We start from the raw sequence: 25,746 nt of genomic DNA, 5'->3' as shown, positions 1-25,746 counted from the left end.
CTCTCAGCTCCCTGTCTTTTTAAATCTCCGCTCTGGCTCTCAGCTCCCGCTCTTTTTAAATCTTCATTCTGACTCTCAGCTCCCGCTCTTTTTAAATCTCCGCTGACTTGCAGCTCCCGCTCTTTTCAAAATCGCTGCTCCGACTCACAGCTCCCGCTTTTTAAATCTCCGCTCTGACTCGCAGCACCCGCTCTTTTTAAATTTCCGCTCTGACTCTCAGCTCCCTCTCTTTTTAAATCTCCGCTCTGACTCTCAGCTGCCGGTCTTTTTAAATCTCCTCTCTGACTCTCAGCTCCCGCTCTTTTTAAATCTCCGCTCTGACTCACAGCTCCCGCTCTTTTTAAATCTCCGCTCTGACTCACAGCTCCTGCTCTTTTTAAATCTCCGCTCCAACTCACAGCTCCTGCTCTTTTTAAATCTCCGTTGATAGGGCAGCACGGTGGTGCAATGGTAGCACTGATGCTTCATGGCGCCGAGGTCCCAGGTTCGATCCCAGCTCTGGGTCACTGTCCGTTTGCACATTCTCCCAGTGTTTGCGTGTGTTTCGCCCCTACAACCCAAATATGGGCAAGATAGGTGGATTGAACACGCTAAATTGCCCCTTAATTGGAAAGAATGAATTGGGTACTCTTAACTTTATGAAAAAATAAAAATCTCCGCTGACTCGCAGCTGCCGCTCTTTTTAAATCTCCGGTCTGACTCTCAGCTCCCGCTCATTTTAAATCTCCGCTCTGACTCTCAGCTCCCGCTCTATTTAAATGTCCGCTCTTTCATTTCATTTCATGACTCTCAGCTCCCGCTCTTTTTAAAATCTTAGCTGACTCTCAGCTCCCGCTCTATTTAATTCTCCGCTCTGACGCGCAGCTGCCGCTCTATTTAAATCTCTGCTCTCAGCTCCCGCTCATTTTAAATCTCCGCTCTGACTCTCAGCTCCCGCTCTTTTTAAATGTCCGCTCTTTCATTTCATTTCATGACTCTCAGCTCCCGCTCTTTTTAAATCTTAGCTGACTCGCAGCTCCTGCTCTTTTTAAATCTCCGCTCTGACTCTCAGCTCCCGCTCTATCTAAATCTCCGTTCTGACTCTCAGTTCCCGCTCTTTTTAAATCTTAGCTCGGACTCTCAGCTCCCACTCTTTTTTCCCGCCGAGGTCCAAGGTTCGATCCCGGCTCTGGGTCACTGTCCATTTGCTCATTATCCCCATGTTTGCATGGGTTTCGCCACCACAACCCAAAGATGTGCAAGATAGGTGGATTGAACACGCTAAATTGCCCCTTAATTGGAAAGAATGAATTGGATACTCTAAATTTATGAAAAAATAAAAATCTCCGCTGACTCGCAGCTCCCGCTCTTTTTAAATCTCCGCTCTGACTGGCAGCTGCCTCTCTTTTTAAATGTCCGCTCTGACTCGCAGCTCACGCTCTTTTTAAATGTCCGCTCTGACTGGCAGTTGCCTCTCTTTTTAAATGTCCGCTCTGACTCGCAGCTCACGCTCTTTTTAAATGTCCGCTCTGACTGGCAGCACCCGCTCTTTTAAATGTCCGCTCTGACTCTCAGCTCCCGCTCTTTTTAAATCTCCGCTCTGACTCTCAGCTCCCGCTCTTTTTAAATCTCTGCTCTGACTCAGCTCGTGCTCTTTTTAAATCTTCACTCTGACTCTCAGCTCCCGTTCTTTTTAAATCTCCGCTCTCAGCTCCCGCTCTTTTTAAATCTCCACTCTTGACCCTCAGCTCCTGCTCTTTTTAAATCTCCGCTCAGACGCGCAGCTCCCATTCTGTTTAAATGTCCATTCTAACTCACAGCTCTGCTCTTTTTAAATCTCACACAGGGAGAGGCCGTTGAATTGTGAAGATTGTGGTAAAATATTTAGTTGATGTCCTTCGACGCAGCCACACTGGGGAGAAGCCGCTCTGTGTGGGAGAGGATTTATTAAGCCATCCTGCCTCATGATACACCAGCGAATTCACGCTGAGAAACCCTTCACCTGCACTCCCTGTGGGAAGAGGTTGAGGCTGTGATTCGAAGCTCAATGCACATCAGCAAGTTCACTCTGGGGACTGTTCACCTGCTCAGTGTGTGGCAAGGGATTCAGTCGGTCAGCCAACTCCTGCTACACGAGCGGGTTCAGACCCAGGAGACGTCCTTCAGCTGCACATTCTGTGGGAGGAGGTTTCAGCACACGTAACTGTGGAAAGGGCTTCAGGTGTTCTTCCAGCCTGAGTACACACCAGCGAGTTCACACTGGGGGGGGGGGGGGGGAGGCTATTCACCTGCTCGGTATGTGGGAAGGGATTCATTCAGTCATCCACACCGCTGAACACCAGCAAGTTCAAGAGTGACTGCAGTGGTTGTATTCTGCTGCTAAACATATCCAGAACTGATAGTCTGACAATATTAGGTTTGTTTTTGCTAATGTTAACAACTCTATAACAATAAAATTACGAAATTTTACTTCAATCCTAAACTGATCTTTGGTGCAAAATCTAAAATTCAGTTTCTGAAAGGTTCCATTAATTAACAGCTCCATAATGAGAAAGTGCAGATTAATCCTTGCTGGCGATTCTTACTGACTTACACATTCTTCACAGTGACGCTGTTATTATGGAATTCAATTATCAAGGATCATGAAACAAAATAGGAAAAAATATTTTACAGGTGCGTCAATAAAAGCTTCATCAATAAAAACTTCAACAATCAATCTTGATATTGATGAAGTTTGGAAGTCGCTGAGTTCAATCATTTCTGACGCATCAGCAGCAACATTTGGCAACCTAGTCACCGGAGTGTGGCGACTCGAGGTTTTTCACAGTAACTTCATTGCAGTGTTAATGTAAGCCTACTTGTGACAATAAAGATTATATTATATATTATTAAAGCTGGAACGCACAACAAAAACTGGTTCAAGACCCATTCAGCAGAGATGACATCTGCCGCTGAAGCAAAAAACAGTCTACCTGATGTACAACATAACCCCAACAACTAGAACATGGCATAACTTGAAAGTAGCCAAGACAGTCGTACAAAAGACAGGGATATATTGTGTATTTAACCACTGAATCGACCTACGTCTAGATACCCAAACTGCTTGCGATAGCTCAAATGTGTGTAATCAAAAGGGTGTTTGGTCCAATTATCACCAACATTGCCCCCATGAAATCAGCGGATGTTGAAGGATTCACCCAGTTGAAATATTCACCGATAGAAGTAAACAGATGTCCCACTGGGCTAAACAGTACTGTGAGCTGTATACCCACGAGACAGATATCTCCCAGTTTCTGTTTAATGTTCTCTATCATGTTTGAGTTGCACAAGCAACTCACTTGAGCTCGAAAAGGCCGCTGATTGCTTCGGAGGCAGAAAGATTCCCAATCCGATGAAATTCCAGCTGAACTGTTCAAGCACGGAAAGATTGAGACACTGCCGCACCTTCAGGACCCTCCTCCTCTGTTCAGGGCAGCACGGTAGCACACGTGGTTAGCACTGTAGCTTCACAGCGCCAGGGTCCCAGGTTCGATTCCCCGCTGGGTCACTGTCTGTGCGGAGTCTGCACGTTCTCCCCGTGTCTGTGTGGGTTTCCTCCGGGTGCTCCGGTTTCCTCCCACGGTCCAAAGACGCGCAGGCTAGGTGGATTGGCCATGATAAATTGCCCTTAATGACCAAAAAGGTTAGGATAGGTTATTGGGTTACGAGGATAGGGTGGGAGTGAGGGCTTATGTGGGTGGGTGCAGACTCAATGGGCTGAATGGCCTCCTTCTGCACTGTATGTTCAATGTTGGAAGTAGGATCCATTCCATTGGACATGTGTGACACAATGATCATCAACATATATAAACACCAAGGTGACGGAGAAGATTGCAACAATTACAGGAAATCTCACTCCTGAGTATCACAGGGAAGACCTTCGGCCATTCTAAAAGAGTTCATATACTTGCAGACCAAGTGTATCCAGAAAGACATTGGGGTGTCTGTGCTGGCTGATCGATAGCGGACACGATCGTCTCCATACACCAGCGACAATGGAATTATACACTTGGTATTTAATCTAAAACGCTGCCAGCTTCTCCTGAGAAAAGCATAATTACTGGGTGAAAGTAAACCTTGAATTAGGAGTTACAATGCACTTGCACAATTACACTGAAACGTTTGATTCTCTGAAGACAAGTTTCAGCCTTGGAGTTCTGATCCAGAGATCACAGCCTGGAGGAAGCTCCTCCCTTTTTAACCCTTTTTTACTGAGAAAGTTTAACTGGAAAAGTTAGTGTTTTTTATTACAGTCATTTGGAAAGGTGCCTGAAGGAAAAACGTTTAAAACAGTGTTCGATTTGTCTTTGATCGGAAAAGAAAATCTATGTGAATTTGAGCACATTTATGAATGTTTACACGGCTCTTTTGCAAACAAGCAGATAAATTACCCCTTTCCACAGACAGCACTGTGATGATTTGTAAAGATTTGACTTTTCCCATTAGTTATCTTTCCAGATAAAGTGCTCGAGGAATGGAAATATGGGAGTTATATCCAAACTGATTGCAAGTCCTTTTATCTCGTAGCTGAAAATACAACTCAACGATGACGTGCCCAATGTGCAGATGAGATGGAATGGAAATGGGTGGATGCCTCAGTTCGAATAACATAATTATACCAGCAGACAGAAATTGGAATAACTCACCCTGATGGTAATAAATGGGATGCCTCACTTTGCATAATATAATTACACCAGCAGACAGAAATTGGAATAACTCACCCTGGGTATCGGTCAATAAAGCTGCATTTGATATTGTCTGGCCATTACCCACAGCATTGAAATCATCAAAGGGGAGTTAAGCAAACCTCTTCAGACAGACACACCACCCTTCCCCCGATCTCTTGATAAGATTACCAGAAACTCCAAGAGCGAGTTGTATCAGATGGTACGTCTGCCTTGGTATTGGGACACCATCGTGAGGATGAGGATGTGATTTCTTACGGAGGTAACTAGCATGCTGAAATGCAGGATGAAGCTGCACTGGAGAATGGGTCACCACGTTTTGCTACTTGACAACAGAACAAATGACGTGATTAATGTGGTCAGTAGACTGAGACACCATATCAAATCATCAATCCTCCACATAGAAACAGACTTGAAGATCCTCCAATTAGAAACAGACTTGAAGATGATCAGGATAGAATGAAACACACTGATATCTATCGAAGGGAGTATAATTAAAGAGAGATATAGAATCTGCACTTAGAAAATAGATATAAAAGGTGATGCAGGTAAACAGAGAGCTGAAGAATCTTTAAAATCCAGAATTTTTGTTTGAACTGTATGTATTTACATCTTGGTGATAATTTAGAATTGTGTGAGATGATCCTCGGTGGGGAGGATGAATCTCAGTCGACAGTTCCCATATTTTTCTGGAAAAGGTTATACATTTATTCCTGGGGGCAGTTCAAAGGTGTGTTTTGCTCATTCGAATAATTGTGGTAGCTTCAGTACATTACCAACAGAAAGTCATCAAGGTGTTCGGAAAACAAGCTCAAGGTGGCGCAGTGGTTAGCACTGCTGCCTCAAGGTGCCGAGGTCCCAGGTTCGATCCCGGCTCTGGGTCACTGTCCGTGTGGAGTTTGCACAATCTCCCAGTGTCTGCGTGGGTTTCGCCCCCACAACCCAAAGATGTGCAGAGTAGGTGGATTGGCCACGCTAAATTGCCCCTTAATTGGAAAAAAAAGGAAAACAAGCTCAAAGCTGGGTTAGCCAGAAATCAGTCTGTCAGAAGTCAATCAAGATATTGCCTCCTTAAGGTTGAGAGATCTTTAAAAATAAAGACCAATAATCTTGCAAAATGTTTCTAAATTTATTGATGATAGGAATTAAAATAGCTCTCTCTGGGTTGACAAACATCTCAGCCAAGGACATGTCGATAACACAGACTCTGAAACAGGACAAGTCTTCAAGGGGTGGGAGATCTCATGCCCCCAGACGTAAACCATCCATCTGAGGGAAGGTTAAACAGGGTGGTCCCAGCCAGCAATAAACCAGGAAATCAATTTGTAGATTTCCAACGGAAAAAGGACTACCTTGAATATCTGTACCTTGCTAATGGACAATTAGATAAGTGATTGAAGCAAGAATCCCAGAAATAAGGTATAGGAATGGGCTTTCGAGCGAGAAGATAATTTCACACCCACAGTGATCCAGGCTGGATTCAGCTGAACACGTTGGGCCCAAGGCTTATGAGAAAAGATGAAGCTGCCATGTCCAGCCTTGGAGATCAAGTTCATTTGTCCAATCTGGGACCAGTAAACCATTCCAAGAAGACAGTCACCTCCACCCTGAGAAATCAGCACCAGTCCCTCCATCCATCTGTCCGGTCAGGGACCAGCGAACCGTGTACCCCCGTTCTGGGCCCCATGCCTTTTCTCCCTAATGTCTGATATCAAAACTGCAGTTTTTTAATAAGATGCTCTCAAATTACTGACGAATTCAAACCTCTGAGACTCTCGCACTAAAATCTTAACACTTATCCATGGACTCACCACAGGTATGAGAACTGAAATAGTTCAGAACAGCACGGTAGCATTGTGGATAGCACAATTGCTTCACAGCTCCAGGGTCCCAGGTTCGCTTCCGGCTTGGGTCACTGTCTGTGCGGAGTCTGCACATCCTCCCAGTGTGTGCGTGGGTTTCCTCCGGGTGCTCCGGTTTCCTCCCACAGTCCAAAGATGTGCAGGTTAGGTGGATTGGCCATGCTAAATTGCCCTTAGTGTTGGGTGGGGTTACTGGGTTATGGGGATAGGGTGGAGGTGTTGACCTTGGGTAGGGTGCTCTTTCCAAGAGCCGGTGCAGTCTCGATGGGCCGGGTGGCCTCCTTCTGCACTGTAAATTCTATCATAATGATGATGAGATGTTAGTTGTGGCTCACTGGTCACATTCCTATCTCTGGAGGAAAGAGGTTGTGGGTTCAAATCCACATCCAGACGAGAGTGTAAAATCCAGTACTGAGGGAGCCCTGCACTGTCACAGGTCCCGTCTTCCAAATGAGCTCTTCAAATATGGCCCCACCTGCCCCCTCAATTGGGTGTAAAAGTTCCCATGAGGTTATTGCAAAGAGCAGGGACGTTCTCCCTGCTGAATGTTTATTCCTCAACAAACATCACTGAACAGATTCTCTGATCACAGTCACATTTGTATTGGTGGGAATTTGCTGCACAATGTGACAACTGCATTTCCTACATTACAACTGGGACCACACTTGAAAAGAACCTCATTGGCTGTGAAGCACTTTGGGACATCTTAAGGTTGTGAAAGGCTCCATTTAAATACAAAGCTTCCATTAACAAAGGAGAGAAAAACAAGAATGGAACAGTCAGTAACAGAACATCACTCAGTCTCCTCTTAGACACAAATTGACTTCATCAACGGTCAGAATGAGCATGGTTCAGTCCTGGATGTGATTAACAGCAGCAAAGACAGCACAGTCAAACCCGTGCAGTCACTTGTGAATTCACTCATGTTTCATCAGGGCGCACGAGGTTAAATCACCTTCCACACACGGAGTAAGTAACCAGTCACTCCCCGTGTGAATGCAATGGTGTCTCTGCAGATTACCTGTACTTATAAAGCTATTATCATCGTTCAAACATTTAAAAAGTCTCTTTTTAAAATGAACAAGTTAATGTTTACTGGGTCTCAATAACTGAGCAAATCCCTTCCCACACACGCAGATGAAGAGCCGCCCCCGTGAGTGCACCGCTATACCAACACGTCAGTCGGAACATGTAACCCCGGTTTGTGTGTGAACAAGTTAATGTGAAACGAACGCGATTAAACGAACGCATCCCTTACCATGCTCAGCAACTGAACAGTCTTTTTTACTCTTTTGCTGCTCTCCGCTGATGGCAACTGACGAAACAGACAAATCGATACTCACAACAAGCTTAATTTAATGTAGCTTCATTTAACTCACTAAGACTTCAGTTATATATCTATTTAAAAACAGTTACATAAGTTCCAAGACTCACAACGTGAACTAATAATACTACCCGATAGAGAGAACTCGGCCAGGTCCACTCTGAAGGGTGTGCGCTGAGTTTCCAAACTCAGGGTCCTGTCTTGCGAATGTTGATCCCAGGGTTATCACTGCCGAAATCGCTGCTTTTTGTAAGGATTTAGTTCTTGGTTAATGGTTGATTCGTATAAACAATTCGGTAACACTTAGGCCTCATCGGACATTGGGAAAGCCTTAGTTCTCGCTGTTTCAAAACAAAATGTTGTCAGTGAAATGTCCTGTTGCGAGATGTTACTCTCCGTTTCCCACGGAAGTCAATCTGCTGAGCTGCACTTTTCATACACAGAATTCTGTTGGCCTCTTTTACCATCATGCCTCACAGCGCAATGTTATCCATTTATTCTCATCAATCATTCAAGGGACTTGAGCGTCCCTGGCTCAGCAAACATTTAGTGCCTTCATGAACTGCTGCAGACCCATGTGCTGCAGGTGCACCCATGGGGAGGGAGTTCCAGGTTTTTGACACAAGTGACAGCGAAGGAACGGTGATATACTTCCAAGTCAAGATGGTGAGTGGCTTGGAGGGGAACGTCAAGATGGTGTTCCGATGTATCTGATACCCTTGTCCTTCTAGACGGTCAGGAGTTTAGACGATGCTGTGAAAGAAGCCTCGGCGAGTTCTGGCAGTGCATTCTGTGGATGGTATACATGGCTGCCACTGTGCATCAGTGGCGCGGGAGTGAATGTTTACAAAAGGGATGCCAATCAAGTGGGCTACTTTGTGCTGGATGGTGTTGAGCTTCTTGGGAGTATTGTTGGAGCCGCACTCCTGCAGGCAAGCGGAGAGTATTTCATTGCACCCCTGATTTGTGTCTTGGAGAAGGTGGACAGGCTTTGGGACTGAGGAGGCAAGTTACTCGCCACAGGATTTCTAGCCACTGCCCTGCTCCTGTAGCCACAGCATTGAGAGATGGCTAGTCCAGTTCAGTTTCTGGTCAATGGTAACCCCAGGAGGTTGCTAGTCTGTCCCCAGTTTATGTCCCAGCAGAACTCCTTCGCTTTTCCGACTCTGCCCACAGCCAGAGCATTTAAACTGTCTCTTATCAGTGTGGGCACGTTGATGCCTACCGAGATGCAATGGCTGAATCTCTCCCACATAGCTGGTGAATGGCCTCTCTCCAGTGTGAATACACTGGTATTTCATCGGCTCATTTCGGTTTGTAAATCTCTTCCCACAGTTTGAAAATTTACTGGTCTCATCGGAGTGACCAATTTTGTATCTTCTGGGATAGAATAAGCATGCAAATCCCTTCTCACGCACAAGAGCAGGTGAACTGTCTCTCTCCAGTATGAATACTTTGGTGTTGACTGATGTAAGACGAAGCAGTCATTTCCTTCCCACACATGGAGCAGGTGAACGGTTTCTCCAGTGTGAACATGCGGGACTTTAGTGAGGGTGGAATGCTGTCTGAACTTCTTGCCACACTGAGAGCAGGTGAATGATCTCCCCAGTGTGAACACGTAGGTGCTCAGTAAGGTGGGAAGCAGAAGTGAATACCTTCGCACACATGGAGCAAATGAAGGGCCTCTCCCCAGTGTGAACACGCAGATGTTCAGTCAGGTGGAAGGCACAGGTGAATCCCCTCCCACACACGGGGCAATTGAAAGGCCTCTCCCCAGTGTGAACACGCTTGTGTTCTGCCAGGTGGGCAGCACAAGTGAATCCTCTCCCACACATGGAGCAAGTGAAGGGCCTCTCCCCCGTGTGAACACAAAGGTGTTCAGCAAGGTGGGAAGCAGCAGTGAATCCCTTCCCACACACGGGGCAACTAAGGGACATCTCCCCAGTGTGAACACGCAAATGCTCAGTGAGGTGAGATAATTGCCTGAAGCTCTTCTCACACTGAGAGCAACTGAACGGTCTCTCCTCATTGTGAACTTGATGATGTTGAATTAAACCCTCGTTGCTCTTCAAACACTTTCCACAGGCAGAGCATTTGAAAGGTCTCTCCTCGGAGTGAACTTGCTGGTGTTGAATTAAACCCTCGTTGCTCTTCAAACACTTCCCACAGACAAAGCATTTAAAAGGTCTCTCCTCACTGTGAACTTGTTGATGTTGAATTAAACCCTCACAGGTCTTCAAACACTTCCCACAGGCAGAGCATTTAAAAGGTCTCTCCTCTGAGTGAACTTGTTGATGCTGAATTAAACCCGCATTGCTTTTAAAACACTTCTCACACAGAGTGCATTGAAAAGGTCTTTCCTCAGAGTGAACTAGTTGGTGTTGATTTAAACCTCCAGAACTCTTAAAACTCTCCCTACAGAGAGAGCATTTGAAAGGTCTCTCCTCGGTGTGGACATGCTGGTGTTGGACTAATCCCACATTGCTCTTAAAGCTCTTCTCACAGACAGAACATTTGAAAGGTCTCTCCTCGGTGTGGACTTGCTGGTGTTGAACTAACCCCACATTGTTCTTAAAGCTCTTCTCACAGTCAGAACATTTGAAAGGTCTCTCCTCGGTGTGAACTAGCTGGTGTGACACTAGATTAAATGACTGAGCAAAACTTTTGCCGCACACAGAGCAGGTGAATGGTCTCTCCCCGGTGTGAGTGTGTCGATGAATTTTCAGCTGAGATGGGGATCTAAATCCCTTCCCGCAGTCCCAGCATTTCCACAGCTTCTCCATGGTTTAGGTGTCCTTGTGTCTCTACCAGTTGCACGATCGGTTGAATCCTTGTCCACACACTCAGCACACAAATAGTTTCTCCAGGCTGTGAAACTGGTTGAAGCTCTTTCCACAGCCACTGTACAGGAACAGTCTCTCTCGGGTGTATGTGTCTTGGGGGTTGTCCAGTCTCACTGATGTTGGAAAGCTTTTCTCAGCGAGAACTGACAAAACATGCTCCTTCCACATTCAAAAGCTGACGATATTCAGAATATGATGAACAGAAAGACTCTGGCAGGTCCTGACGTGCTTCTGGTTTGAGTTCCCCCATCTGGAACTCCCCTTCTTCCAAAAACCTGAAAAAGTTGACAGAAGTTATCACTGTCAGTACAGGACAGAAATTCAGACCAGACAAATCTAGTTGCTGTGGAATATTGCCACCCCCCCCCACCCCACCCCACACAAGTAGTTCAATCAAACAAAAAAGGTGCGAAACTCAGCGACAATTTCCAAACAGAAGCAACGGAAACTTAAATCTGAATGTGGTTCCCAGTCTCCATGTGACACTCTATCCTGAGGTGCCCACTGGCCTTGGAACATACTGGTGAACACCGCATTCTCCCTCCCCAGAAAACATGGACACAGCCATAAAGGAGAGGCAACAATTGGGAGTGGTTCACCCAGCCACTTGCCATGGCTTCCACCCATCCTGGATCTTCTGTGGACGTGAAAGAGACTCCAGGATGGTATGTTGCCTCCCTGGTGCCAGGGTCCAGGATGTCTCCGAACGGGTAGAGGGCATCCTGAAGGGGGAGGGCAAACAGGCAGAGGTTGTTGCACATATTGGTACTAACGACATAGGCAGGAAGGGGCATCAGGTCCTGCAGCAGGAGTTCAGGGAGCTAGGCAGAAAGTTAAAAGACAGGACCTCTAGGGTTGTAATCTCGGGATTACTCCCTGTGCCACGTGCCAGTGAGGCTAGGAATAGGAAGATAGAGCAGCTAAACACGTGGCTAAACAGCTGGTGTAGGAGGGAGGGTTTCCGTTATCTGGACCACTGGGAGCTCTTCCGGGGCAGGTGTGACCTATATAAGGATGGGTTGCATCTAAACCGGAGAGGCATAAATATCCTGGCCACGAGGTTTGCTAGTGTCACACGGGAGGGTTTAAACTAGTATGGCAGGGGAGTGGGCACGGGAGCAATAGGTCAGAAGGTGAGAGCATTGAGGGAGAACGAGGGAATAGGGACAGTGTGGCTCTGAGGCAGAGCAGACAGGGAAAAGTTGCTGAACACAGCGGGTCTGGTGGCCTGAAGTGCATATGTTTTAATGCAAGAAGTATTACGGGTAAGGCAGATGAACTTAGAGCTTGGATTAGTACTTGGAACTAGGATGTTGTTGCCATTAGAGACCTGGTTGAGGGAAGGGCAGGATTGGCAGCTAAACGTTACAGGATTTAGATGTTTCAGGCGGGATAGAGGGGGATGTAAAAGGGGAGGCGGAGTTGCGCTATTTTCGGGAACCTTGGATGACGAGAGATATTGTAGGCCTCGTCAAAAAGAAAAATTAGGCATTTGTCAGGGCTAAAAGGCTGGGAACAGACGAAGCCTGTGTGGAATATAAGGAAAGTAGGAAGGAACTTAAGCAAGGAGTCAGGAGGGCTAGAAGGGGTCACGAAAAGTCATTGGCAAATAGGGTTAAGGAAAATCCCAAGGCGTTTTACACGTACATAAAAAGCAAGAGGGTAGCCAGGGAAAGGGTTGGTCCACTGAAGGATAGGCAAGGGAATCTATGTGTGGAGCCAGAGGAAATGGGCGAGGTACTAAATGAATACTTTGCATCAGTATTCACCAAAGAGAAGAAATTGGTAGATGTTGAGTCTGGAGAAGGGTGTGTAGATAGCCTGGGTCACATTGAGATCCAAAAAGGCGAGGTGTTGGGTGTCTTAAAAAATATTAAGGTAGATAAGTCCCCAGGGCCTGATGGGATCTATTCCAGAATACTGAAGGAGGCTGGAGAGGAAATTGCTGAGGCCTTGACAGAAATCTTTGGATCCTCACTGTCTTCAGAGGATGTCCCGGAGGACTGGAGAATAGCCAATGTTGTTCCTCTGTTTAAGAAGGGTAGCAAGGATAATCCAGGGAACTACAGGCCGGTGAGCCTTACTTCAGTGGTAGGGAAATTACTGGAGAGAATTCTTCGAGACAGGATCTACTCCCATTTGGAAGCAAATGGACGTATTAGTGAGAGGCAGCATGGTTTTGTGAAGGGGAGGTCGTGTCTCACTAACTTGATAGAGTTTTTCGAGGAGATCACTAAGATGATTGATGCAGGTAGGGCAGTGGATGTTGTCTATATGGACTTCAGTAAGGCCTTTGACAAGGTCCCTCATGGTAGACTAGTACAAAAGGTGAAGTCACACGGGATCAGGGGTGAGCTGGCAAGGTGGATACTGAACTGGCTAGGTCATAGAAGGCAGAGAGTAGCAATGGAAGGATGCTTTTCTAATTGGAGGGCTGTGACCAGTGGTGTTCCACAGGGATCAGTGCTGGGACCTTTGCTCTTTGTAGTATATATAAATGATTTGGAGGAAAATGTAACTGGTCTGATTAGTAAGTTTGCAGACGACACAAAGGTTGGTGGAATTGCGGATAGCGATGAGGACTGTCAGAGGATACAGCAGGATTTAGATTGTTTGGAGACTTGGGCGGAGAGATGGCAGATGGAGTTTAATCCAGACAAATGTGAGGTAATGCATTTTGGAAGGTCTAATGCAGGTAGGGAATATACAGTGAATGGTAGACCATCAAGAGTACTGAAAGTCAAAGAGATCTAGGAGTACAGGTCCACAGGTCATTGAAAGGGGCAACACAGGTGGAGAAGGTAGTCAAGAAGGCATACGGCATGCTTGCCTTCATTGGCCGGGGCATTGAGTATAAGAATTGGCAAGTCATGTTGCAGCTGTATAGAACCTTAGTTAGGCCACACTTGGAGTATAGTGTTCAATTCTGGTCGCCACACTACCAGAAGGATGTGGAGGCTTTAGAGAGGATGCAGAAGAGATTTACCAGAATGTTGCCTGGTATGGAGGGCATTAGCTATGAGGAGCGGTTGAATAAACTCGGTTTGTTCTCACTGGAACGAAGGAGGTTGAGGGGAGACCCGATAGAGGTCTAAAAAATTATGAGAGGCATAGACAGAGTGGATAGTCAGAGGCTTTTCCCCAGGGTAGAGGGGTCAATTACTAGGGGGCATAGGTTTAAGGTGAGAGGGGCAAGGTTTAGAGTAGATGTACGAGGCAAGTTTTTTACGCAGAGGGCAGTGGGTGCCTGGAACTCGCCACCGGAGGAGGTGGTGGAAGCAGGGACGATAGTGACGTTTAAGGGGCATCTTGACAAATACATGAATGGATGGGAATAGAGGGATACGGACCCAGGAAGTGTAGAAGATTGTAGTTTAGTCGGGCAGCATGGTCGGTACGGGCTTGGAGGGCCGAAGGGCCTGTTCCTGTGCTGTACATTTCTTTGTTCTTTGTTTGTTCTTTGTACCAATTCCTGTTTTAACCATACCCAGGAACAGGTTCAGGAGATGATCCTCCAACTTACCCCCGTCCACCTCCACATTGATATCCAAAAATGATGAGCCTGCAGCTGAAACGTGACAAGGTGGTGAGGAGCAGCCACTTCAGTTATCCATTTGGGGCTGGTTTAGCCACAAGGCTAAATCGCTGGCTTTTAAAGCAGACCAAGGCAGGCCAGCAGCACGGTTCAATTTCCCGTACCAGCCTCCCTGAACAGGCGCCGGAATGTGGCGACTAGGGGACTGTGCAGGGGGGCTTTTTGGTTCTGAAGCGTGACAACTTGGAGCCGCTATAGAAGTGGACTGACCGGATTGGAAAAAGGCTGGATGATCAGGCTGAGAAGCTCCAGCAGTTGGAGAGGTCAGTGGGGGAGCAGGCTGACTTTCAAACGGTGGCGGATGTGGAGATTCGGAGGCTGAGGGACCAGCAAAAAGTGCTTCTGGAAAGGCTGGAGGACCTGGACAACAGATCTCGCCGGCAGAACGTGAAAATCGTGGGCCTCCCGGAGGGGGCAGAGGGGCTAGACGCTGCCGCATATGTGGAGGGTCTGTTTCAGAAGTTACTGGGGGACGAGGTGTTCCCGCGCCCGCAGGTGGTGGACAGGGCACACAGAGTGCAGGTGAGGCAGCCGCGATGAGGGGGTCCCCCACGAGCGATGGTGGTACGCTTTCACAGGTACATGGACAAGGAACAGGTGCTACAATGGCCAAAGAGCACACAAAGCTGTAATTGGGACAATACCACCCGGCGGGTTTACCAAGATTTGAGCGCTGAGGTGGCCAGGAGGGGAGGAGGCTACAGGCAGGTGAAGGAGATCCTGTATAAAAACAAGGTGAAATTCGGACTGCTTTTTCCGGCGCGACTGTGGGTTACGTATGAGAGTCGGCACCACTATTTCGAGGAACCCGAAGAGGCGATGGACTTCGCTAAGAAGCGAGGGCTGGCCCTGAGCTGAGGACGTTTGGATTCATGTTAGAACTTTTAAGTATATGTGGTGTCTCTCCCGTTTTGAGAATTGCCTGCATGTTTGGGTCCGGTTTTGTCGTTTCTTTTTTCGAACTTTTTAGGGTGTTGGAAGGAGGTAGGGATGTGGGGGGTTTTTTGCGTGCTTTATGCGTGGTTTACCTGAATGTTTCCTGTTTGGGCTCTTTGATAAGTTGGAGTTTGGCTGGGGTGAAAATAATAAAGAAAACAGTTAAAAGGGTTGGGTTAAAATGGATGCTTCAGGGGAACTTTGTGCAATCTTTTTCTGTGTCTGTATGGGAAGGACTGAGAGTTCCTGTTATTTCTTATCTTTTTTTTTCCTGTTTAACTTGAATTGTGCTATTGTGGGGGTTGTTTATGACTTGTATAGCGTGTTTGCTTAAGTAGGGCTGATCTGGGGAAGTGGTATGGATGGGTCGGGGGAGGGGTGACTGGGAACAATGGGTGGGAGACGTGCTGGCGCCGAGGCTGGGAGCCCCAGGCTAGCTGAGTGGGGCTAGTCAACGGTCGCCGAGGTGGAGGGTGCATATTGTTAGATTAGAGCATGGGTTAGGTGACAGGATGGTGTTGCTAATGGGGGGGATTGGGGGGGGGGGGGTCGTTCTACTGACGGGGATGGAAACTGGGCATGGCAACAGTGAGGAGGTCATGGGTGGAGCCGGTCAGGAGGCGGGCCAGATGAAGCGCGACACATGGCTGGGGGGCTGGCCAAGGAAAGCGGATGGCTGATCGGCAAAGGGGGGGGGGGCGAAGTACCCCCCAACCAGGCTGATCACTTGGAATGTTAGAGGGCGCGTGTGTTTGCGCATCTGCGGGTTCTGAAGGCGGACATAGTCTTGCTGCAGGAGACGTACCTGAAAGTGGCAGACTAGATTAGGTTAAGGAAGGGCTGGGTCAGTCAGGTCTTTCATTCGCGGCTTGATTCTAAGACGAGGGGGGTTGCGATCCTGATTAATAAAAGGGTACAATTTGAGGCAGAGGGCACAGTCGTGGATGGGGATGACAGGTTCATTATGGTGAGGGGTAAGCTCGAAGGGGTGAGAGTAGTCCTGGTCTGTGTGTATGCCCCTAATTGGGACGATTTGGATTTTATTACGATGCTAGGGAAGATCCCCGACTTGGACTCGGGTAAGTTGATCATGGTCGGAGACTTTAATACGGTCCTGGACCCGAGCCTGGACCGGTCATGCTCAAGAACGGGCAGGTTGCCAGCGATGGCAAAGGAACTGAGAGGGTTCATGGAGCACATGGGGGGAGCAGATCCGTGGAGATTTAGCCGACCGACGGCGAGGGAGTTCTCCCCGTCCACAAGGTGTATTCCCGAATTGACTACTTTGTTATGAGTAGGGACCTGCTGGCCGGAATGGTGGGGGCAGAATATTCGGCAATTGCCATGTCGGACCATGCTCCACACTGGGTAGACCTGCAGTATTGTAAGGACAGCTTTCAGCGCCCACGATGGAGGCTGGAAGTTGGGCTACTCGCGGACGAGGCGGTGTGTGAGAGGCTGAGGAAATGCATGCAGAATTACCTGCAGGTGAACGATACTGGGGAAGTCTCGACAGCGGTGCTCTGGGTGGCACTGAAGGCAGTGGTGAGAGGGGGGCTGATTTCAATCCGGGCGTACAGGGACAGGACAGATAGGGCAGAGACGGACCGGCTGATTAAGGAAATTCTACAGATGGACAGGAGTACGCGAAATCCCCGAGGCCAGAGTTACTCAGGAAACGACAGAGGCTGCAGGCCGACTTTGGAGTGATGACTACAGACAAGGCTGCAGAGCAGCTTTAGATGGTAAAAGGCGCGATTTATGAGCATGGGGAGAAGGCCAGTAGAATGCTTGCGCAACAACTAAGGAAGAGAGAAGCGGCTAGGGAAATAGGGAGGGTAGTGGATGGGGAAGATCATCTAGTGGGTTACCCAGCAGGGCTGAACAAGGTCTTTAGGGACTTTTATAGGAAGCTGTATACTTTGGAACCACCCGGGGGACCGGGGGGGGGGGGGGATGAGGCTATTCCTGGAAGGACTGGCCTTCCCAAGAGTGGGGAGGGGTTGGTGGACGGACTGGGGGCCCTATTCAGGATCAAAGAGGGACTGGGGGGCCTGAAGGTCATGCAGTCGGGTAAAGCCCCGGGGCCGGACGGGTATCCGGTGGAGTTTTATTAAAAATTTGCCGGGATAGTGGGGCCGGTGCTGGTCAGGGTCTTTAACGAGGCAAGAGACAGAGGGAGTTTACCCCCGACAATGTCGCAGGCCACCATCTCGCTCATTCTGAAACGGGATAAGGACCCGGAGGCTTGTGGGTCATACAGGCCGATCTCTTTGATCAACGTAGACGCCAAGTTACTGGCCAAGATTTTGGCGACTAGAATTGAGGGCTGTGTCCCGGATGTCATTGTGGAGACCAAACCGGGTTTGCAAAGGGGAGGCAGCTGGTGGCCAACCTAAGAAATGAAATGAAAATCGCTTATTGTCACAAGTAGGCTTCAAATGAAGTTACTGTGAAAAGCCCCTAGTTGCCACATTCCGGCGCCTGTTCGGGGAGGCTGTTACGGGAATTGAACCGTGCTGCTGGCCTGCCTTGGTCTGCTAAGGCTGCTCAACGTGATTATGATGCCCCCGGAGAGTAGGGAGGTAGAGATAGTCGTCGCCATGGATGCTGAAAAGGCTTTTGACCGGGTTGAGTGGGATTATCTGTGGGAGGTAGTAGGACGGTTTGGGTTCGGGGCGGGGTTCATCGACGAGGTTAGGCTATTGTATCAGGCCCCGGAGGAGAGTGTAAGGACAAATAGGACGACATCGGACTGCTTTAGACTGCACCGTGGGACAAGACAGGGGTGCCCTCTCTCCCCACTGCTGTTTGCGCTGGCCATGGAGCGGCTGGCAATTGCACTGAGAGCTTCTAGGGGCTGGTCCAGGGGGGACCCAATGGTGGGGATGGACGTTATTCTGGCAACTCTGAGGGAATTTGGCCGGTTCTCCGGATAAAACTGAACGTGTGGCTAAGAGCAAGTTGTTTGTAATTCAAGCGAGGGGGCAGGAGAGTAGGCTGAAGGGGTTGCCGTTCAGGCTAGTGGGGAGAGATTCCGATATTTGGGGATTCAGGTGACACGGGACTGGGGCATGCTGCATAAGCTCAACCTGTCCCGACTGGTGGAACGAGTGAGGGAGGAGGTCCGGAGGTGGGATGCGCTCCCGCTATCATTGGCGGGGAGGGTGCAGACAGTTAAGATGACGATTCTCCCGCGGTTCTTGTTTGTTTTTCAGTGTCTCCCCATCTTTATCCCATGGTCCTTCTTTAAGAGGCTGAATAAAATTATTCTGGGATTTGTATGGGCAGGGAAGTCCCCGCGGGTGATGCTTGAAAGGAACAGAGAAGGGGGACTGGCGTTGCCGAACTTCAGCAACTATTACTGGGAGGCCAACATAGCAATGATAAGGAAATGGATGGTGGGTGCGGGGTCGGTTTCGGAGCGGATTGAGGTTGCTTCGTGCAGGGGCACTAGCTGAGCAGCCCTGGTCATGGTGCCTCTGCCACTTCAGCTGGCACGGTACTCCACCAGCCCGATAGTGGTGGCGGCTCTTCGGATCTGGGGCCAGTGGAGGAGGCATGTAGGGGAGGTAAGAGCATCGGTGTGGACCGCAATCTGCGGCAACCACCGATTTGCCCGGGGAACATGGACGGGGGGGGGGGATCGACTGTGGAGGAGGGCGGAGATTGTGAGGATGGGGGATCTGTTCCTGGAAGGGAGCTTTCCGAGCATGAGGGCGCTGGAGGAGAAGTTTGGGCTGGCGAGAGGGAACGACTTTAGATACTTACAGGTGCGGGATTTTGTACGCAGACTGGTGCCATCCTTCCCACGTCTCCCACCGAAGGGGAGGCAGGACAGGGTAGTTTCTAGGGGAGAGGTGGGCGAGGGTAGAGTCTCAGATGTCTATGAGGAGCTAATGGGAGTTGAGGATACACAGATCGTGGACCTGAAGCTTAAGTGGGAAGAGGAGCTCGTGGGGGGGGGGGGGGGGGGGGTGATGGAGGACGGTGTCTGGGCAGAAGCCCTGAGCAGAGTAAACACGACCGCAACATGCACCAGGCTCAGCCTGATCCAGTTTAAGGTCGTGCACCGGGCCCACATGACGGTGGCCCGGATGAGCAAATTCTTTGGGTTGCAGGACAAGTGTGCTAGATGCGCCAGAGGGCCGGCTAACCATGTACACATGTTCTGGTCGTGCCCTAAACTCAGGGGGCATTGGCAGGGACTCGCAGATGTCATGACCCGGGTATTGAAAACTGGGGTGGTAATGACCCCTGAGGTGGCAATCTTTGGGGTTTCAGAGGACCCGGGAGTCCAGGAAGAGAGAGAGGCCGACATTCTGGCCTTTGCTTCCCTGGATGCCCGGCGATGAATACTGTTAGCATGGAGGGACTCAAAGCCCCTGAGTGCTGAGGTATGGCTATTGGACATGGCGAGCTTTCTTGGCCTAGTGAAAGTCAAGTCCGCCTTGAGAGGCTCGCCCGAAGGTGGCAGCCCATTTATTGACTTCTTCGCAGAGGAGTAAGCGTCAGCAGGGGGGCGGTTAGGGTAGTGTAGAGTCGGGGGATATTGAAGCAGGTCCTTGCGTGAACAGAGCCGTGGTTTGCACGGTGTTTAATTTGTGCCTTGACTTCTTTTTTTTGTACTGTACAATGTCACTTTTTCTATATGCCTAAAATACCTCAATAAAAATATAAATGAATGATGTATTCACAACGAACAAGATGAAACAGAGCACAGATATAAATGAAGAGCCTTGGTTGAATAACTATTTTGGAGACATGGCTACAAAGTGACCAATGTTGGTAACTAATTATTACAGGATGGTTAACTTTTCAAAAAGAACAAAAAAAGGAGGGAATAGCCCCTGTTAGAAAATATTGGGGAAAGACAATAGAGAGAAAGGATTATCACTGTGGATCATCTCAACACAATTCAATTATCGGCATGAGAAAATCAAGAAGGATTAGTTTGGGTGGAGCAAAGAAACAAGAGGCAGAAATCATTTTAGGGGAATTGTTTGTAGGCTCCTTAACAGGGGGTGGAACTTTTACATAAACAAATAGATCTGACAAGAATGAGGAATTTAAATAAATACGGAGGAGTAAAGATATACTGTGGAAATTAAGAGGATAAATTGGAACAAATGCCCTGGAGCTGCTGATCTTGCATCCTAGTTTTTTCAGAGGGAGCTGCAGGCTGAGAGGAGCAATTGGTTCTCATCATCCAGACTCCCAGAAATTGAGTGGGACACTTGAAACCCCGCCCACTCACTCTTCCCTCACCAAGATGGCCGCCCGTGGGTCCCGCCTCTCTGAATAAACCAAGTTTTCCTCTCCCAAGATGGCGGCGGGTTGGCTGGGAAACACAGATCTGTCAATCAGAAGGAAGCCCCGCCTCCCTGATTCTCACTCGCAAGATGGCGGCCACTGAGGTGACTCCCCGAGATTTGCCCCCGCGGCGTAGGCACGGGGCCCGGGGGGGGTCTCATTCGGGGCCTCAGGCCTTCCCCAGAAGTTTGTAAAGTTCCCGGGCCACCCGAGGTTTCTATTCCTACCCTGTGCTCAAAATTCGCTCCGGCCTCCCGAGCGGTCCGCTCTTCCACAGTCCATCGCCATCACTAATACTGAGCATGCTCAGAGCAGACACTGTCAGCGCCTGCGCACTGGAGTCCTACAGTTATGATCGGGGGCTTTCAGCACCTCGTGGGTTTCTGGGTAAATAATCCACCATTTGTGAGGAAAAAGGCGATTGGCATCCCAATCGGCCTCAATATGAGCACAAGCGCATAAATTATCAAAAAAAACCCAGGATGGCACAAAGGTCAGAACTGCTGCCTCACTGCAGCTGGGACAGGGCCTCGGGTGACTGTGTGTAGTTTGCACGTTCGCCCCATGTCTGTCTGGGTTTCCTCCGGGTGTTCCAGATTCCTCCCACAGTCCAACATGTGTAGGTTAGATGGGGTGCCCATGCTAAATTGCACCTTAATGTCCAACGATGTGCAGGTCAGATGAATTACCCTTTACTGATGCACAGGGTTACCAGAATAGGGCGGTGGAGTGGTCCTAGACAGAATGCTCTTTCAGAGGGTCAGTGAAAACTCAATGGGCAGAATGGCCTCCTTCTATGAATTAACCTTAATCTCTGGGTGCAATCTGTCCAATTTACTACCCTTCCCAATATCAGATAGAAAAAGGCGCAGTCTGATGATCCACAAGGATCAACATTCGCGCCACTGTTATTCACCGCTTACATTAATGATCTGAACTTATCAATATGTAACTCAATTTCAAAATTTGCAGCTGATACCACAACTAACTAACAGACAATGCCATGGGAACGTCATGATGTATGGTGTTGTCACTTCCCTGGAAATCCAGAGAGCCAGCGCAATGCTCTGCAGATGGGAATTTGAATCGCATTGTGGCACATTGTCAAATTTTTATTCAAGAAAAGTCTAATGATGACTATGTTGTCGTGAATTTCATAAAATTAAAAATGCAGAACATAAATGATTTTTTTTAAATACAAGAAGACAGTCTACCTGACCAGTGAAGTGGCAAATGATAATATGTGATGATGTCTTTTGGGAGGAAATGTACAAACAACAAGAAGGTCAAGAAGAATTCAGAATTTCTTTTTCAATTTCTGTCGTCGTGGTCTATGTATTTTCTAAAGGACAAAGAAAATTGGGTCAAAGGGTGAAAATTATTTGCAAGGCTGACATCATTCAGAAATTGTTGTTAGGGTGAAAGATTGGATTGAGGAGAATATTTTAGCAAAGAGATTTATTCTATAATTAATAGGATAGAGTGAACATGGGGCGAACGCTTCCACTTATAGGAGATTCAAAGGCTTAGGGCCATACAATTGTAACTAATAAATCCAACAGGGAAATAAGGATACATTTGTTTACTCTGAGAACTGCTAGAATGGTTCCCAGAATAGCTGGGAGAATAGCTTAGGGTCTTTCAAAAGTAAAAATGAATAGATGAGAGAAGGAGGATAAGAAAGATAAGCAGGAAGGCTGAGATGAGATAGATGGAATGGAATGTGTCTCGTGAAATATAAACACAAGCACAATAGATGAACAAAACGATCTGTTACTGAGTTCTATTATCTTTGTAATTCAATGTAATATCCTGTATATGATGTGAATTTTCATCAACACGTAGAGATTGGACTGAATGGATTCTTCTGTAATGCAACCCTATATGGCACAGATGAACTAATACTTGGACACATACAGATAAAAGTGTGGAGGTGGATCAATACTCCAGCCCAAAAAACCCTGCATCATAAAATCTTTTGTTATTGATTCTATCTCTTACCCTGACTGTGGTTTGAGACTGAAACAGATCAACCTGACTTTTCTGACATACAGTCGTGAATAAGCAGAACTTTCTTCCAATTAAATATTGTGAAGAGGAAAACAACTGTCTTCAGACCCTGTTACAGACTCCACTCCCGAAACATCAACTCATAGCTCTCGCTTGCAACACCCTGAGGCTGAGCCATACTGTTCACAATCTTGCTGACAGATTTCATCCCAAGCTGAACTTCGAACTGCATATCAGAAGTGGGGATGGTCGACTTCCGGTTGCGGCAGGGATGAGCTAGCCGCATGTTTCGGCGGCTCCAGCTCCGACGGAACTTCTGGCTCTTTTAAGAGCCCCACCGGGGACTTTGCCGGCCGAAAAACCCGGTGCGAGGTGCGTGGGAAGGGAGTCCCCCCCGAACGACGGAGGGAAAAACCGGCGGCGGCTGCAGCCCGAAGAATCTGCAGCCAGAAGGTCAGAGGGAGTGGAGAATAAAATGGCGGCGGAGAAATCGCAGGCGACATGGGGGCCTGAGCAGGACGAGGTGGTGAGACGGTGCGTGGACCTGCTGAAGAAGGAGGTAATGACCCCGATGTTACAGGCAATTGAGGGGCTTAAGGAGACTTTAAAGACCCAGGAGACTGAACTTCGCATGGTGGAGCAGAAGGTGTCAGGTATTGAGGACGAGGTCCTGGGCCTGGCGGTTAAGACTCAGGCGCATGAGGCACTTCATAAAAAGTGTGCTGACAGGATTGAGGCCCTTGAAAATGGAGCGCGAAGGAAGAACCTTAGGATACTAGGTCTCCCGGAGGGTGTGGAAGGAGTGGACTGTGGAGCGTACGCAAGTAAGATGCTGAGCTCACTGATGGGTGCTGAGGCCCCTGCGGGCCCCATGGAGGTGGAGTGGGCAAATCGGATCCCGGTGAGAAGACCAAAAGCGGGAGAGCCACCGAGGGCGATAATCGTGCGATTCTACCGCCTTAAGGACAGAGAAGAGGTCCTGAGATGGGCTAAAAAGGTGCGGAGTAGCAGATGGGAGAATGCTGTGGTAAGGATCTACCAGGATTGGAGTGCGGAGGTGGCGAGAAGGAGGGTAAGCTTCAACCGAGCCAAAGAGGTTTTGCACAAAAGGAAGGTGAAGTTTGGGATGCTGCAGCCGGCAAGACTATAGGTCACGCATCAGGAGAGACACTATTATTTCGAGACGGCGGAGGAAGCATGGTCCTTCATCAATGAAGAGAAACTGGACCGGAACTGAGGGACTGATGCTGCAGGGAACTGTTATTGTTGTTATTATTGGTTTTGTTAATGTGATGGTGAAAGTTAATCGAGAAGTAAACAGGGAAGGGGGGGACACTGGGGAAATGTGGGCGCCGGTGAGGGGGGAGAGGCGGGACATAGTCGGAGAATGGGGAAGGAGAGGGGGAGGGGAAAGGGAGCTCCGCCATAAGAGGCGGGTCAGGTAAAGGGATGTTCCCGCGCCAGAAAGAATAAGGCGGGAAAACAGGCGCAAGGCAGATGGGAGTTCCCTCACACCGGGGGGGTCGAGGAGCGAGCAGGAGTAGCCGGGGTCAGTTGAAGTCAGCTGACTTACGGAAGTGATATGGGGGGAGCAATCAAGCTAGATAGGGATCTAGCGGGGGGGGGGGGGGCGGAGGGGGGGACAACTGGGTTGCTGCTGCGGAAATCCAAAAGGAAATGGCTAAAGAGTGGGTGGTCGGGGGCAGAATGCGACGCTGGGGGAGCGAGCGGGAGCGCGGAGGCGGGATATGGGACTGGCCTAGAGAAGGTAATGGCTAGTCGACACGGGAGGGGGGCAGGTAGCCCCCCAGTGAGGCTGATCACGTGGAACGTGAGAGGCCTGAATGGACCGATAAAAAGGGCCCGAGCGCTCGCGCATTTGAAAGGACTAAGGGCAGACGTGGTTATGCTCCAAGAGACGCACCTAAAGGTGGCGGACCAAGTTAGGCTAAGGAAAGGATGGGTGGGACAGGTGTTCCACTCAGGACTGGACGCAAAGAACAGAGGGGTGGCCATTTTGGTGGGGAAACGGGTAGCATTTGAAGCAAAGAACATCGTAGCAGATAGTGGAGGTAGATATGTAATGGTGAGTGGTAGGCTGGAGGGAATGGAGGTCGTGTTGGTTAATATGTATGCCCCAAATTGGGACGATGCGGGGTTCATGAGATGGATGCTGGGGCGTATACCGGACCTGGAGGCAGGAAATTTGATTTTAGGAGGGGACTTCAATACGGTGCTGGACCCGGGGCTAGATAGATCCAGCTCAAGGACTGGAAGAAGGCCGGCAGCGGCGAAGGTACTTAAGGGGTTTATGGACCAAATGGGGGGATTGGATCCATGGCGATTTCTTAGACCCAGGGCTAGGGAGTATTCCTTCTTCTCCCACGTCCATAAAGTGTACTCCCGGATAGATTTTTTTGTTTTAGGAAGGTCGTTGATCTCTAGGGTGGAAGAAGCTGAATACTCAGCCATAGCGGTTTCGGACCATGCCCCACATTGGATGGACCTGGAAGTAGGAGAGGACAGGGAGCAGAGAACACTCTGGCGATTAGATGTGGGACTGATGGCGGATGAGGGAGTGTGTGCAAGAGTGAGGGGGTGTATCGAGAGATACCTGGAGGTCAATGACGACGGCGAGGTCCCTGTGGGAGTGGTCTGGGAAGCACTAAAAGCGGTGGTCAGAGAAGAGCTGATTTCTATTTGGGCCCACGAAAGGAAAACAGAGGCCAAGGAAAGGGATAGATTACTGGGGGAGATTTTAAGGGTGGACAGGGAATTTGCAGAGACCCCGGAGGAGGAGCTGTACAGGGAGAGGAGACGACTCCAGACCGAGTTTGACCTTCTGACCACCAGAAAAGCGGAGGTACTGTGGAGGAAGGCACAGGGGAGGAGGTATGAATATGGGGAAAAGGCTAGTCGCCTGTTGGCGCACCAACTGCGAAAGAGGGCAGCAGCGAGGGAGATAGGAGGAATTAGGGATGAAAGGGGAGACACTGTGCGAAGGGCAGGAAAGATAAATGAGGTGTTTAAGACCTTTTATGAGGAACTGTATAGGTCTCAGCCCCCAGAGGGAGAGGAGGGGATGCGGCAGTTCCTGGACCAATTGAGGTTCCCGAAAGTGGAGGAGCAGGCGGTGGCAGGCCTGGGGGCGCCGATTTAG

The 25,746-nt window shown here is 48.8% G+C and overlaps 1 protein-coding gene across 1 annotated transcript; it reads right to left on the bottom strand.

The window, feature by feature from the left end:
* Positions 1-7,901: 7,901 nt before the first annotated feature.
* Positions 7,902-20,903, bottom strand: LOC140410209 (uncharacterized). The gene is made up of 2 exons (XM_072498179.1): positions 20,804-20,903; positions 7,902-11,007 (listed from the first exon to the last, which is right to left on the bottom strand). Exon 2 carries the CDS (start codon positions 10,670-10,672, stop codon positions 9,434-9,436), a length of 1,239 nt encoding a protein of 412 aa, XP_072354280.1. The 5' UTR covers positions 10,673-11,007; positions 20,804-20,903; the 3' UTR covers positions 7,902-9,433.
* Positions 20,904-25,746: the final 4,843 nt, after the last annotated feature.

Source organism: Scyliorhinus torazame, chromosome 4 (genome assembly GCF_047496885.1).
Source record: "Scyliorhinus torazame isolate Kashiwa2021f chromosome 4, sScyTor2.1, whole genome shotgun sequence".
Taxonomy (NCBI): Eukaryota; Metazoa; Chordata; class Chondrichthyes; order Carcharhiniformes; family Scyliorhinidae; genus Scyliorhinus; species Scyliorhinus torazame.
Note: the sequence above shows the minus strand (reverse complement) of the source record. Positions and strands in the feature narration are given on the sequence as shown.